The 12443-nt window shown below is 49.1% G+C and overlaps 1 protein-coding gene across 1 annotated transcript in view; it reads left to right on the forward strand.

The window, feature by feature from the left end:
• Positions 1-12443, forward strand: part of CSMD2 (CUB and Sushi multiple domains 2) — a 308935-nt gene that overhangs the window by 283944 nt on the left and 12548 nt on the right. The window contains 6 exon segments of the mRNA XM_009333469.1: positions 39-58; positions 1338-1520; positions 8073-8249; positions 9624-9803; positions 11032-11205; positions 12380-12443. The exon segment at positions 12380-12443 is cut by the window's right edge and continues 101 nt beyond it. Of these exon segments, the coding sequence (XP_009331744.1) occupies positions 39-58; positions 1338-1520; positions 8073-8249; positions 9624-9803; positions 11032-11205; positions 12380-12443 (798 nt within the window).

The following is a 12443-nucleotide window of genomic DNA, read 5'->3' on the forward strand; positions in this document are numbered from 1 at the left end:
CCCGCCCGGTTGTGCCGGCTCGGGGGGCGGGGGAGCGCCTCCCTGCCGCACTGCTCAGGTGAGGTGGGCTTCGGGAAGGAGGGGATGGGGCAGTCCCATCCTCCACTACCCCTTTTTATCCTGCGAGGGGGCAGCCTGATGTGCTTTGCTGAGCTGGAGAAATGCATGTGCTACAGAGGGAGATTGTGGAAGACTCTGAAAATCACTGCGTCTCAGCTATCCAGTCTCCTGCAACTTGGATGACAGGCCCTCTCTGATTTGGGGCCAGGTGAATGACCAGTACCTCAGAACCATGATTTCCACCCAAGGGCTTGGGGAGAGGCTCCTCTTTTACACCAAACTCAGGCAGTACAGTTACAAAAGCAGTGAAGAGGCAGAATACAGCTCAGGTCATCTCCTGCCAAAGGTTCTCCGTTATGTGCAGAAGATCCCTACAGTGTGACAGCAGTTTTTGCAAGATGAAAGAAAAGACTTCGATATGTTGTTATGTGAAAGAAAATGCTGAACCTGGAGCATTCTCCCCCTTCTCTTTATAAGCAAGTACGTTCCCTGGAAGATGAATATGCTCATTATGTTTTATATTACACTGCAAAGGCTGTACCTGCAGCAAAGCACAGAAGGCCCAGGAATCGGGAACTTCGTTGCTAGCTGCAGGAGTGAAATAGTCTTTCCTGGCTTGGGGGTGGATGTGTTTACACAGATCATTAGCAGAGAAAGCCAAGAACAGGCATAGACACGGTGTGAGCCGGTGTCAGGCAGTAAGGAGGTGGGCATTTCTCCAGCCTGTTCCAGAGAACCCCTGCGAGGAATCTGCTACAGCTGCTCCCTTCCTCCTGTCCCCTAACTTACAGCCGGCAGCTCCAAGTGTTCACAACTTGTACGAGCGGATGTTTCTCAGCTGGATCCCTCCTGCCTCTGTGCTCCGAACCCAACAGCTTCTTGTTCTGCAAACACAATAGGGCGTGCTGAGGTGGCTTGGAGCATGTCGTAATTTCTGCTTGGAGGGAAACCATTCACGTGACTGATGCTGGCAACCGAGCTGCTGTCTGCTGGAGTAGCTGCCATGGAAAGCAACTGCGGCTGGTGAGAGCTTCATCTTGAGATTCAGGACTTCTGGCCATATTTTGCAATCAGCTTAAAACCAGTGTGCTCCTGGAGTCAGGGGACGTCTCATCTGGAATTTCCTTGCTCTGCTGAGGGCTAGTCAGAGTTAAACCGAGTCAGCCAGACGATCCAAATCTGTGTGCTGGCCCTCTGAACGTGTGCAGTTGAGAGGGAAGAAGGGCCAAATCCCACGACTTCCTTACTCTGCTGATAGTGTGCTCTATTCTTCACAGGAGGCAGCCAGGGCCTGTGCGGTGACCCGGGGATCCCCTCTCATGGCATTGGGCTGGGAGATGACTTTGATGTAGGCAGCGTGGTCCGATTCAGCTGCGAGCCCGGTTACATGCTCCGGGGTTCATCCGAGAGGACCTGCCAAGCCAACAGCTCCTGGAGCGGCACACAGCCAGAGTGCGAAGGTACTTTTCCAACCCAGCACCCTCTCCTGCATCATGCCAAGCCTGCTGTGCGTGTCCCCAGAATTACCGCAGCAGGGACAGCTGCCCAGCCAGCCTGTCCCCTTGGTCTTAGTTGCCAGGGACAGTCTGGTGCTGCGAGAAATAATACTCTTGTTCAGCATTTCCTCCAAATACTGAGCGCATGTCAAGGAGCCTCAATTCTCCCCTTTCCAAACATCTGCAGGTCACATCTCACAGAAGGGGTTTTCAGCGCTAGAGGATGAGTATCACCCTTTTGCGTGCCCAGCTCTGCTCCGCTATGCAGGGTGCACCGGGATGGTGGTATAAAGGGTTTCAGGTTGTTCAGGTTCACGCCAACATCTAGACTGAGGTATAGAGTAGGAAGAGCCTTTGGGAACTGGTCCTCACCTCCAGTCACCCCCCGAGACTGTCGCTCACAGGCTCGCTGCAAGAATCGCTGGGGTGAATATCTCTTGGTCTGCATCACGCATCCAAGTAGATGATCAGAAATGCCCCGGTTTGTGTAAGACTTTGTGGGTCCAGGACCACTGACTAATTCATTGTTGCTTTGTTGAGGAAATTCAGCAGAATGAGAAATGTCAATAGCTTCAAACCTCCATTAAAGCTGGAACTGGCACATGCAAGAGTCATTTACATTAAGCAGAAACGCAAAATGCAAATTATAATCCAGTAAGCATATTTCTGTATTTGAAAACCCCAAACCCCTTATTTTTCAATTTGAAGGAATCAAGTAAGACCCTATAATCCAATCTAATAAACCCCCAGCCAGATTCTCTGAGCTGTGCTGCTCACTGCTACTGTTTTATAAAAGTGTTTAAAGTCAATTGGGGAAAGAACAAAAGCCAGAACGAGGCAGGATACCAAATGCAAGGAGACCTGGGCAAGTGCTTCTCTCCAGCTGATTTGAAAGCCAAAAGCTCAGAGAGAGTTTGGAAATGAATTGGAAATTTATTCCAAATTGATGGAACTCTTGATTGAAAAGACACTGAATCATGTTATTGACACACTCAGGTCTTGGTTTTTTTCATTTTCTGTTTTTTTTTCTTTTGGTGGAAAGGCGCCGTTCATTAATCTCGGAATAAATAACCCAGCAGCTTCCAGAGGCACCAAAATACGGATCCCTGGCAGATTTTTTTTTTCATACTTTATGAATAATAATAACATTATGCCTATAATGCAGTCAGTTAATGTTAAGTGCTGACTGGCCAATATAGGAAAGTAATTTACAGTGATGAGCAGTGTGCTGTGTCTCTGTCATTTGTATTCGCGGCGAGTTGCAAGCACTTCAAGGTGTTCTTCTGACTGCCCTTTGAGTGTTATATTCAACTTTCTGGAACAGGTATTTATAGGAGAGGGAGGGGAGAGATTAATTTGGGGTTTGAATTCAGGGCAGATGAAAATGAGAGCTGAGTGCCCAGGCAGGTGCTCGGAAGGAATGGGCATCTCCGCTGACGTGAAAAAGCTCCAGCACGGCAGCGGAGCCGCTCGGCACCTCCGCGGTGCATTAGCTCTCTGACTCAGCCACTTGCTCACTGCTCTCAGCCACCAAAATTGAGCAAGGTCAAGCCTGATGGGGCTTCACAGGTCACCGGCACTCGCCCGCCCAGGGAATCCAATGCAAATTGCTCTCCAGATTAGCTGCTAGATGAGCACAGAGGGTCCCAGTCCATTCGGCAGGAGATGAGGGCCCACTGCAAAGGAACACGTAAGTGTGCGGAGGTACAGAGGACACCGTGCAAATCCTACAGCATAAATAGAAGGGAAGGAGAGAGGAGCTGTTATCTCCATTTCAGAGAGAGTGCAAGCTGCCATAATAGGTTCAATTACAAAGCATGTGCTTGACTTTGAAGTCAAGGGGGGCTGATGTTTGACCGTCGGTGTCTTCTTGCGCTGGGACCAGTACAGCTCCGATCCACGGAGGGGATGTGTGTGGCAGACGGGACCACGGGGCTCCGCAGAGGGTCACCTTGAAACTCATCGGCTCTTAGTGCTTGTACCGTTCACCCACTAGAATATTTTTAAGAAAACCAAAGGAATTAGGGAGGCAGGTAGAAGTCACAATTGATTTTTACCAAAACGCACAAATGGTTTGGAATTAACTTAATTGCAGGGATTCCTTCTGAGACTCCTGCTTCAGTCTGTTTTACGTAGCTCTGGTTTTGTTGTCCCCAGTAACAGCAGCTTCCCTGGCTTTGTAAAAATTGCAGATTTTAGGCCTCATTTAGCTTTAATTTCCAGCAAGTTTTTAAAGTGTAAATGAAATTTTAGATGCTTTTTTCCTTCTTTCTCCTCTTTCCTGATGCCCCATCTGTGTTCACTGACGAGCAGTGCGGGAGGGGGCTTATCAGCTGTACTACGCTGTACGCTCCCTCTTCCTTCTCTTAGAAGTTGAGCAGAATATTTGCTTTTATAATGTTTATTGTTTCTCCAGGTGAATTAAAACTGCGTCCAAAATGAGATGGGGCTCTGGCTGCTCTTCGGCAGTTTCAGTAGACAGAAATGTGTTTATTTTAAGTGGTAACACTGGGAAAAGAAACTGAGTTTTGTCTCGTGCCTATTTGACCGCTGAGGACGTGGGAGGTGGCAGGGCTGGGATTCGGGTCTAGGATGCTTTTTTTTTTTCCCCTCTCTCTCTGCATGGTTACGTGGGTTGTGGGTTACTGGTTAAATTAAACAGCATGGAAATTACCAGCCCTGAAGCAAAGGCTTTGAGACTGCAAAGGCTCTCAGCTGTGTCTTACTCCAGCAGGAGGTTTTGCCTGATGTGTCGACATCATTAGGAGAGTGTTTCAGCCGGGTGGTCAGATGGCAGCCGAGCCCAAAAGAAGGACTGACGGTTATAAAGATTACGTCAGAGGAGGGGGAACATGCAAAGGACACTGTATTCACGCGCCACCTCGAGCATAGTCAGACCTGCACTGAAAGCAGTCATCAGCCCTCAGCTTTTCCTTGCTGCAGTTTCTGAAGAGCAGGGCTTGCTGCTCCTTGCACAAGTGTGCCTTCTCTTGGCAGCGGCTGAAAGAAAGGCCCTGAAACAAGCCCCTCTCACGGTGTTCAGGGAGGTGTTTGCTGTGCAGGGCTGGGGGAACTTGAAGCGGGTAATAGGTAACAGCACTTGCCCCTTGCCCTGCTCTGGACGCTGCTGCTTTGGCTAATGGTGGTACATGTTGGGGGGGAGCTCGGTGGCCTCGTCTGACCATACTCTGAGCATCACTCACTTCATGCGCAGCTACGCTGGCTCTGAGCTGAGCGCCTGAACAGGACCCAGAGAAATCCCCTTCTCCCAGCAGCTTCTCACTGTAAAACATGTAGGAAAAAGCAAAGGAAGGCAAGGGGGGAAGCTTAATAAGCTTTTCAGAAAAAGGATGCATGGATTGGAATCAAATTAATTATCGCTGAGCTTTGGAGCACCTCTGAGCTTTGTGATGTTTTATATAGCAGAGGCCACTGTAGCGTACAGAAGCTTCCCAGCTCCCCCCAGCAATGACGGGATCGCAGGGAGCGGCTCCGGCTGTCGTCAGGAGTCAAGGCAGACGCCAAAGTCCCTGCTGTCCCTGCTTGCGGGCCGCCCCAGCACACGCGCACAGCACGCAGCCTCAAAAATCAAAATTGGTTCCTCTCTAGGAGGAGGAATTGGGGGAGAGTGTCGCAGCACCGGCACGTGCAGCCTGTTGTCGCACCCGCTGCGGCCAGCCGCTGGCTGCGAAACCCCCCCAGTCGGCAGCCCCCCCTGGTTTCTTTATGTTTGAGCAGCCCCTCGTGTTTCCTTCATGTTTGATGAAGCCACACGCAGATGTAAGAGTTAGCAGGGAGCAAGGGGAGTGAGGCAGTGTGCCCTTGACTTCGCGGCAGACCTGAGGAAGCAATAAAGTGTTGAAAGGAGCTTACAACTCCCAGGTTAGGGCAAGTAGCTGAGTTTTCAGGAGGACTCAGGAGCATATTTTTTAAGTGTTTGGTTCCCACTGTGCCATCTCCCGTTAGACTTTTAGTGGAGCTCGGAGCCTGCCACGCTGGGCTCGCCCGATCCCACTGCTTGGCCTGGAGCTGCTTGGCAAATGTTGTGCTGTGGGTAGGCTTTAGAGGTGTGCAAGTACTTGGTGGGGGTGGAGTTAATTGCATTTAGCAAGCTTTTCCGTGGGGTTTGCTCAAAAAGGACTTCATAAAAATAACTGTAGGAACAAAATTTACTTTGATAAAGAAAAAAAAAACCCAGAAACCCCAAGGTGGGGGGTTCTATAACCATCTGTAAGTCCCAGGGATGTTTGAAATGTTTCAAAAGCAGCAGTGGGGTTTGGCATTGTAGGAGTGCCCTGCGGTGCTCCTCAGCCTGGCAGCACGGTACAGCCGGTCTGCGGGGCCGGAGCAGACTACAGGGGGTGGGGGCTCTTGGGTCTTCGGCACTGGCGGGGAGACGCATGCTGATCGGGGTGTGAAGGGTCTGGATTCCTGCGCTTGTCTGTCGTGTCTTCTGCAACATGCCGGAAACCAAGACTCGGGCGAGAGGAGCGGGACGAGCTGGCTCTCAGCACCCCTTGCACGCCTGGCTGCAGCAGAGACTCAAACCTTTCTTGTCGTATCAGTCATTTCAGCTGAGCATCATCTCCTGAAATATTTCCCTGGTAAAGAAGCAGCAACTCTTAAGAAATCCCCATCTCATGCAGCTGATTTTCAGGTTATTTTCTTGAATTTTGACTTCAGTTTAAAGATGGTTGGGTTTGAGATTCTTAAGGAGACGTGAGTGGGTATGACTAAGAGACTTCCAGGGTCTTTAGGATTTATACCCTGTTCAAAAACCAGCTTTCTTTTGGGGCCTAATTTATTTTACATCTCCCAATGAAGCCAAAGGGAATTATTCACCCGCTTACTGCTCGCTTGCATGATTAGATGCTATTTAAATTATGATTTTAAAAGTTTAAACCTTTCATCCTTACATTTATGGCTTCTTTTGTATCTAACCTATACAGGTCACAACTGATGCACGCTGTGACTAAACCATATCCATGAGTCTCCTTGTAGTCACAAAAGTACAATTTTTGGGTCATCTGTGTGTGTTTGGCCACATGCATAGGTGGAGGAGGTTGGGCGGGAGAGAACAGCTGATGTATGGGCAGGCAGTGAAATAGTAATTTAGAGCTTTTTCTGAGTTGATAGAATCTGACTTTTATCCCAGCATCTCTTGGAAATGACACCGTGTATCACAGAGACGTTGGCTGCATGAGAAATCTGTAATGAGAGCGCACCTCAGATGATTTTAGTGCCATGCAGAGTTTCCGTGCACACAGTCCAGAATGGTTATTAGTTTCCTCCTGTCAAACAGATATGCCTCCAACAAGCTCAGATGTTAACAGGCTGTCAGCAAACTAAGCAACAAGGCAGAGGGAGACTTCTCTCCTTGCGTTGGTGGCCTGTGCTCATTGCTTTCCTGCTGGGGCCTGAGGTTGCATTTCCCCGTGGAGGATGGCTGGCAATACTGTGGCGTGTGTGCTGGGGAGGAGTCCCAGGGCAGGGACGGGTCACCCGTGTATGAGCAGACTGATGCTCTTGCAGAGATTGTGGCACGCGGCTGGGGAGGGGTGGGAGCCAGGAATTTCCTTATCAAAGAGCTGGGAGCATGCGGTTTAAGCCTTTCCTTGATTCATGTGATTTTCTTTTATGTCCTGCAATTTCAGAGTAAACGAGGGCTGGGTGCAATTATTGCAGGTGCTTATTTTGTCGTGACAGGGCTTTGTGCACCACCATTCGCTCTGATGCCCTTTTATTGCTGTGGCGCTGAGGTACTTCAGACATAAAACTTGGACACTGACAAACCTATAATTGTATTCCCCACAATATTCTTCCTCCTCTGAAAGCATAATTGGATATAGCTGGGCAGTGAGCAGTGCCACAGTGGGAGAGCAGCGGGCTCCCTTGCTGCTTTCATTCCTTTGAAGTCTGCAAAGTTGTCGGCTCCCTGAAGGGGCTGGAGGCAAAGCTCAGGTCCGGGCTCCCAAACTCCTGGAAGATGGAGGGGCTCCAGGCTTGGCACCACCTGCTTCATTAAGCTGTAGGACCAGATGTGAGATTGAGACCTGGGATAAGGCCCTGCAAAAAAATGGACACAAGTTCTTCCTTCAGCCTGGAGGAGCAGGCAGGAGGAGGTTGCTCCCAGGCTTGGCTGTGGTGGTGAACTGCAGGATCCCCCCGGGAGAGGAGCAGGGCTGGTGCTTCGGGGACCGACTGGCTGCAGGGACTGAGTTTTTTTCAATCCCCTGCCAGGGGTGCTGCACACAGCCTTGGGACGTGCTGTCTGGCAAGGTGGAGCCCTTGCTCCGAGCTGGGGAGTGGTGTTTGGGATCCTGTTGGATTGATGTAGACGATTTTCCGGAGAATAGCCTGTTGGGTCTGAGCTGATCCAAGGGCTTTGCAGCTAATCTTACTTTTATTGAGAACAGTCAATTGCAGGATGAAAGCCTTGGGTTTTGGTTTTGGGGGGCTTATTTGTGGTTTTGTTGTTTGGTTGGTTTTTTTTAACTTTGCCATTTTGCTTTCTAGTTATATCCTGTGGAAACCCAGGAACCCCCAGCAACGCGAGGGTTATATTTAACGACGGCTTGATTTTCTCCAGTTCCATTATATACCAGTGCCGGGAAGGCTATTACTCCACAGGAGTGCTGAGCAGGCACTGCACGGTGAACGGGACGTGGACTGGGACCAGTCCAGAGTGTACAGGTGAGCGCTGGGATGGATTCCTGGAAGACGAGATGAACGATGCTGCCAGGCTCTGGGGACGGGTTGTCAGGGCGTGTTGGACGCTTGCTGGAGATGTGCACACACACGTGCCGTGCTGAGAAACCCGGCTGAGCTGTCTAGTGGCAGCAGCAGTCGCTCAGCCTGCAATCTCTGCGAGTACCTAATGGAAAACTCATGCTTGGGTTTATTTTTTTCCAGTTGGATGAAGGAAGCTCTGTAATAAGTTTCATGAGTAGATGTCAGCCAACCTGGAGGGGCTCTCCGGGGCTGCTTCTGAACGTGAGCGTTCCTGCCTGCCGGTGTGCCGGCACCGGGACGTGCGTGGGCAGAGCCCCAGCTCAGGAGCCCTCAGTGACTGACGGCTCCCACCCGCAGGTGCCGGCAGCCGGAACGTGGATGACGGCAAATGTGGTCTTACGTAAGAGACAGTAACTAGGGTAAAGAGATGTCGTGGTTTAACCTCAGTCGGCAACTGAGTACCACACAGCCACTCACTCACTCCGCTCCCCCATCAGTGGGATGGGGAGAGAATTGGAAGAGTAGAAGTGAGAAAAACTTGTGGGTTGAGATAAGAACAGTTTAATAATTGAAATAAAATAATAATAATAATGAAAATACACAAAGCAAGAAATGCACAGATGCACAACGCACGACCCACCGACCGATGTCCAGCCAGTCCCCGAGCAGCAGCCCCCCCGGCCGCCAGCTCTCCCCAGTTTATGTACTGAGCGTGATGTCCCATGGTATGGAATGTCCCTCTGGCCAGTTGGGGTCAGCTGTCCTGGCTGTGCCCCCTCCCAGCTTCTTGTGCCCCTCCAGCCTGCTCAGTCGGTGGAGCATGGGAAGCTGAAAAGTCCTTGACTAGTGTAAGCACTGCTCAGCAACAACTAAAACATCGGTGTGTTATCAACATTGTTCTCATCCTAAATCCAAAACACAGCACTGTACCAGCTACTAGGAAGGAAATTAACTCTATCCCTGCCGAAACCAGGACAAGAGAGGAGGGGGTGCCATGGGCAAACTGTCTTCCACCTAGCCCAGATTTGACCCAGGTTTTATTTAATGTTTAATGTGTGTGAATACTTCTTGCAAGGTCTTAATGTGCCATTAAGATCACTGCTCACTCCACTGAGTAGAAGCAAAGGTTTCTCCACATGCTGTGGCCCAGCCTGCTCCATAGCTAGCGCTGCTCTCCAAATCCTCTGTGCTAGAAATGCTCCCTTCTCCACGATCAGTGGATTACATCCTGCGTTGAAAAATGCTCAGGACCATCAGGTTTCTAGTTACTGCGGATCCAGAAGTGAGAGACAAGGGATGGTCAGCCAGAAATGCTGCTTTCTTTTTCTTTGGCAGTGATCAACTGTGGTGACCCCGGTGTGCCAGCCAACGGCATTAGACTGGGCAGTGATTTCACCTACAATAAAACGGTGGTGTTCCAGTGCACGCCTGGGTATATGATGGAGTCAGACAGGGCATCTTCTCTAACCTGCACGAAAGACCGAACCTGGAATGGCACCAAACCTGCCTGCAAGGGTAAGACTGGTTGCTGTAAATATTAGAGGATATAAGTTTTACAGGCCACAAACTTTTTGTAATTTGTGACAAGGTAATAGGCAGCAACTACTGCACAGTGCCTGGAGCCCACCTAGAAGTTTCTCAGTCCTGTCATTCAATCTATCTCCTGTGTTTATGGCACTTACGCTATTTTATCAACATAGCATGAACACCTTGCTATCTTTTGGTCTATCAATCATCACAATACGCCTGGGAGGGAGGCAATTGCTATTATCCCTGTAGTAGAGAAGGAAAAGTGAAGCACAGAGCGTGAAGTGACTTACTCTTCGCAAAAACTTGGATCAAACTCGAATGAAATACTGTGTTTTGCAAGCACACGCTTTTTGGCATCATCTAGAAGCCTGAAAAATGTTTCTTCCAACTCCTTTCATTATTTCTCAGTTCTGAGATTGCCTCTGTAGTTCAGAGATAGGAAACGGAAATAATAGAGCAGTTGCAGGACAGGCTGAATCTCTTCTGCAAGTGTTTTACTCACCCACCAAGTGTAGATAAGGCTTGAGGCAGCATATGTGTGCTGCTTTAGCAATCTGGAAAATTCACCTGTCATGAATCTGATATAAATGCAGACCACATAGAGACTTCCAAATATACTCCAGTTCCTTCAGAGGCTGTAAAGAGCAATTCTTGCACTCCTCTCTCATTTTCTCCACTGAGCTAATGTTGCAGGAATAATACAGAATGTGGCCAGAGTCTCATTTGGAGGCCAGACTGATTTGCATGAGCTTAACATCTTTCCCAGTGCTCCCCTGAGCTGAAAAGCAAAACACTGCAAAAATGTCATATTAAAACACCCTAGAGTAGATGAAATACAGACTGGTTGTTGATTCAACTGGTAATCTGAAACTCAGCCAGGTTGTCCAGAATGTATGAATCTCTCAGGGAATCTTAGATGCGTTTTCACACTAAGTCAGGCTGGATTCTTACCTTCAGCTGGAAATGAACTCCGACTCAGAAATCTGACTTTGAGATTTGGGATTTGGTTAACCCCAAACTTCAAAGTAAAATCCTGGGGTTTACAGCTGCACGCACAGCTGGAAAAGTTTGTACAGCCCCCTGCTAGGCCAGTCCCAGGAGGGTGCTCTTTGAGAGCAGAATAGAACTTTGATCCTACATGAATTTGCTTGTTAATGGAAATAACTATGCTGAGAAGTCAAGAGAACTGAGCGTGCTTTTGTTTTTCGTTCAGCTATCATCTGTAAATCCCCACAAGCTGTCCCCAATGGGAAAATCGTGGGCTCAGACTTCAGCTGGGGCTCCAGCGTGAGCTATGCCTGCCTGGAGGGGTATCAGCTCTCCCTGCCTGCTGTGCTGACCTGCGAGGGGAACGGGACTTGGAGTGGGGAAATGCCCCAGTGCTTCCGTGAGTAGGCAGCCATCTACGTGTTCACGCATGAATTGGGTGGAGGACTATGATTAAAACCCAGTTGTTTGATGTTCTCTCTCCAGCATCTCTGGTCTCCACGTAGCTGATTTTAGTGCCAGCTCTGCCTTGCCTGGCAATATCATAGAGGCTACAGATTGACCATTCTCAGTATGCGGGAAGTTAAATATCTGGTTGCTGTGCTTCCCACCCCTAAGTCCAAGGGAAGTCTTGCATTAACTGAAGTCGGTGGGAGTTTTGCATGCCAGGAGAAAAGCATGGGGATGCTTAGAGTGCCTGTAGCCAAAAGTCTGAATGTTCTTCCCACCTCAGCAGCCAAATTGCTGGGAGTCTCGGTTTGCCACCTCTGTAACGAGGAGGCAGTAGTGGCCATGGGGACGCAGTCGGTCACGCCACCTCTTGTAACGGAGATGTGAGGTCATGTTTGCAGCAAGTCTGAAGATCTTGCATGTTCCTGTCCATGAGGCATCTTTAAAACTGGCTGTTTGTCCGTGTGCCTCCCTAGCGACTGAGTCTTCTGCCATCAGGGCTCTTGCAACTGCCAAAGGCCGTAGGAAAAAAACCTTTTGGCAAAGGGCACTGTGTTGTTGCAGCAGAAGTTAGGAATGTTTTGTGAAGGCAGAGCTTTGGCTGGGTGGAAACCTGTGTGCTTGATAAAATAGCTAATGCAAAAAAATTAGTTAAATGTCTCATAACGATAAAGGCAGATTTGAGTTTCTTTTCTTGGCTGAATGGCTGGCAGCTGCACAATAGCCATTTTCATATTAAATCATACAAAGCCCTCACTGTGTTCCTTGCACCTTTCCCTGGATATTGTATAATTAGTGGGCTTTCTGTGTGACATGGAACCATGTAGCAATTTGACATCGTGCAATTAGAGATACATTTTAAAGCTAAGCATGCTGTTAGGAAAAAAAAAAAAAAAGAAAAGATGGGGAGAAGGTGGAAGTTAATTAACAGCAATTGACAAAAAGAATTACAAGGAAAGTAGCCAGCAACGCCTTCTGCCACTACTAATTCCCTTGTCAATCACAGAGTTTGATGGCAGGGCGTGGTAAGGTTTGGGCCATTAATAGACCCATCTTTAGCTTATTAACGTTGCTTGCTCTTGAGGAGGTTCATCGCAATCCACTTGTCTCTTTGCCTGTTGCAGCTGTGTTCTGCGGTGATCCGGGGATACCCGCTCAAGGCAGGAGGGAGGACAGAGGCTTCACGTA

The sequence above is a fragment of the Pygoscelis adeliae genome, unplaced genomic scaffold (genome assembly GCF_000699105.1).
Source record: "Pygoscelis adeliae isolate BGI_AS28 unplaced genomic scaffold, ASM69910v1 Scaffold321, whole genome shotgun sequence".
Classification (NCBI taxonomy): Eukaryota; Metazoa; Chordata; class Aves; order Sphenisciformes; family Spheniscidae; genus Pygoscelis; species Pygoscelis adeliae.